Source organism: Acanthisitta chloris, unplaced genomic scaffold (assembly GCF_000695815.1).
Source record: "Acanthisitta chloris isolate BGI_N310 unplaced genomic scaffold, ASM69581v1 scaffold8541, whole genome shotgun sequence".
NCBI lineage: Eukaryota > Metazoa > Chordata > Aves > Passeriformes > Acanthisittidae > Acanthisitta > Acanthisitta chloris.
The window spans coordinates 6,561-8,837 of record NW_008657595.1 but is presented as its reverse complement, the minus strand read 5'-3'; the positions used below and the strand labels follow the sequence as shown (position 1 = coordinate 8,837).

General features: G+C 41.7%; 1 protein-coding gene across 1 annotated transcript in view; it reads right to left on the bottom strand.

Annotated features, from left to right (window-relative positions):
- Positions 1–2,277, bottom strand: part of STYX (serine/threonine/tyrosine interacting protein) — a 5,954-nt gene that overhangs the window by 1,841 nt on the left and 1,836 nt on the right. The window contains exons 4-7 of the mRNA XM_009084778.1: positions 1,802–1,862; positions 966–1,002; positions 456–495; positions 323–373 (exon numbers count right to left, since the gene is read on the bottom strand). Coding sequence (XP_009083026.1) covers positions 323–373; positions 456–495; positions 966–1,002; positions 1,802–1,862 — 189 coding nt within the window. The remainder of the gene's footprint in view (positions 1–322; positions 374–455; positions 496–965; positions 1,003–1,801; positions 1,863–2,277) is intronic.

Below are 2,277 nucleotides of genomic sequence, written 5' to 3'. Positions count from 1 at the left end.
AACACAGAGCTCAGAGCAGCCCCTGGGGCCTCTCCCAGAGTTTCCCAGCCTTCCATGTAGGTGGTTGCCCCATTTCCCTGAGCAGCAGGTTCCTACTTCAAAACTAGCTGTAAACACACCTGCAGTGAAGTGACATGGAATAATCAGCCCCTGGTGAAGTCCTGACTCCTACGTGGCAGGGAATAATCAGCCCCTTGTCAAGCCCTGACTGCTAAGGCAGTTGTTACCTACCGAGACTGAGTGAATACACAAGTATTTATGTTCCCTCCTAGTCATTACTCACTTACACCTCTTGAATTGAAGCATGAAAACCTGTTCTTACCTGTACTTCACCCCAAATGTCTCCATGATGTATGCAATAACTAAGGCAGCACTGAAAAGAACCAACCAGACATCAGTCAGACATGGAAACCCATTGTTCCAAACAGCAATGGACAGGAGGGAGAGTTTCCTACCTTCTAGAAATCCCTGCGTTTCCATGGACAAGAACTTTTCCTAAGAAAAAAGAAACAACAAATCAAAAATACTTAGTATAGATGGAAGAAAAGTCTTGAAAATGCAGTTTTTCCTTGTTGTAGAGAACTACAGAGCAGCAAGGCACATCCTAAGGGAACATCCTGCTAACTAGGCCCTGTCCATTGCCCTGGGATACCCAGGAATGGATTCCTGGTCCCCTGAGGATTCTAAGTCACAGAATCTGGAATGATTTAAGATTTAAGGTTCTGCATTAAAGAAAGGACCAGTTTGTGTTTAAAGGGAGAAGAGCCCAAAGCTCAGACACACACAGAGGTTCACTGCCCAGTCAGAGGCAAAAGGAATCAACATTCTGCTCTGAACTCGTATAATACAGTTCAAATCCAGCACAATAAACCCCAAATTTAACAACACTTCATACTTAAGAGCCTCTAACATACCACTAAGTTAGCTTTAAAGCTTAGTAAATGAAGAATTTAACATGATTTTACCTCCACTTTGTAAACTTCCATCAATAAATTCTTTAGTCTAAAAAGAGACAAAATAGCACAAGACTCAAACTTTCAGCTTATTTTAAATGCAAAATCATTACAAATATGAATCATTTTCAAGCTAAATTTGGTACAATTTTCTATCAGTCTTTAAATACACTGACAATAATTATACACACTTAGACATCACTTCAACTGCACATTTCTATTTCTTTTGCCATTTTAATGACCCATAAAATTGGCAGTGAAGAACCAGTGTGAAGTCACTTTTTTGGTGGAACAAGGAACCAAATGCTTTAGCTCTCTTGCAAACTCACCTAAGAGACACAAACCCATAGCTCAAACCCAAAGGTTTGTTCCATTTCCAACCATCACTGTGTGACTCTAAGTTACTTATGCAGTAAACATGTTTCAAGAGACTCCAATACTCAGTGACAGCAACTCATCACTATTTTGACTTTGATTTAGTATTTGATACGAGAGATGTAAATACTCTCAGGCTCAAAACATAAGTTTCCCATAGGTCAAGGCCCTCACAATATTCCCCTGACCCCATTTCTGTGGGGTTTCAGCCTTTTTTTCTCATATTTCTTTATTTTTTGAGCACATAGTCAGATCAGCTCTTACAGCTCTGCCTCGGTGGCCACACTTGTCAAAAGGAGTTGATTACACTTAAAGGAGTTAATTACACTTATTAAAGTGTCACTAAGGTCACTTAGGAGTTGGCAGCACTTCCAGCTGCCTCAGGCTGAGTATCCCAGATCTCCAGCTGGGATCTGTTAGATCAGGAAACTCTTCCTGGGCAACTAAACTCCAATCCACACACAAACACTTACCATAGGGAAAAATCGGATTATATTCTCCACTGGATTATCTGCAATATCCAGGACTAAATACCTACAATGAAAACAGCTGCTGTGAGTACACAACCACACTGAGCTGCTACTACAGGGACAGCTGATAAAACCACCCCACAACACCTGCAGGAGGAAGCCAACACTTCCCTCCTGGTTTGCCCCTACAATCAAGGAGCCTCTGGAGCTGTGCAAGTGAGGAGGAAAGTGAGGAACTTTCTCTAACATTCCCTGTCAGAATCTGCTCTCAGAGTTGCTCCAGGTGACTGTGAGAGCAGTTACTACACACTCCCAACTCCCCATCAGTCTGTACCTACAGCTCAATGTTCCTTTCTGGGGCTCTACACAGTCTATTCACAGGTTCCACATCAAACTTACATCACATGTTTTATTATCAGGCCAAACTGCTCAGATCTAACAACTTTTCAAGCTGAAGAGTTACCACAAACCAATAAACA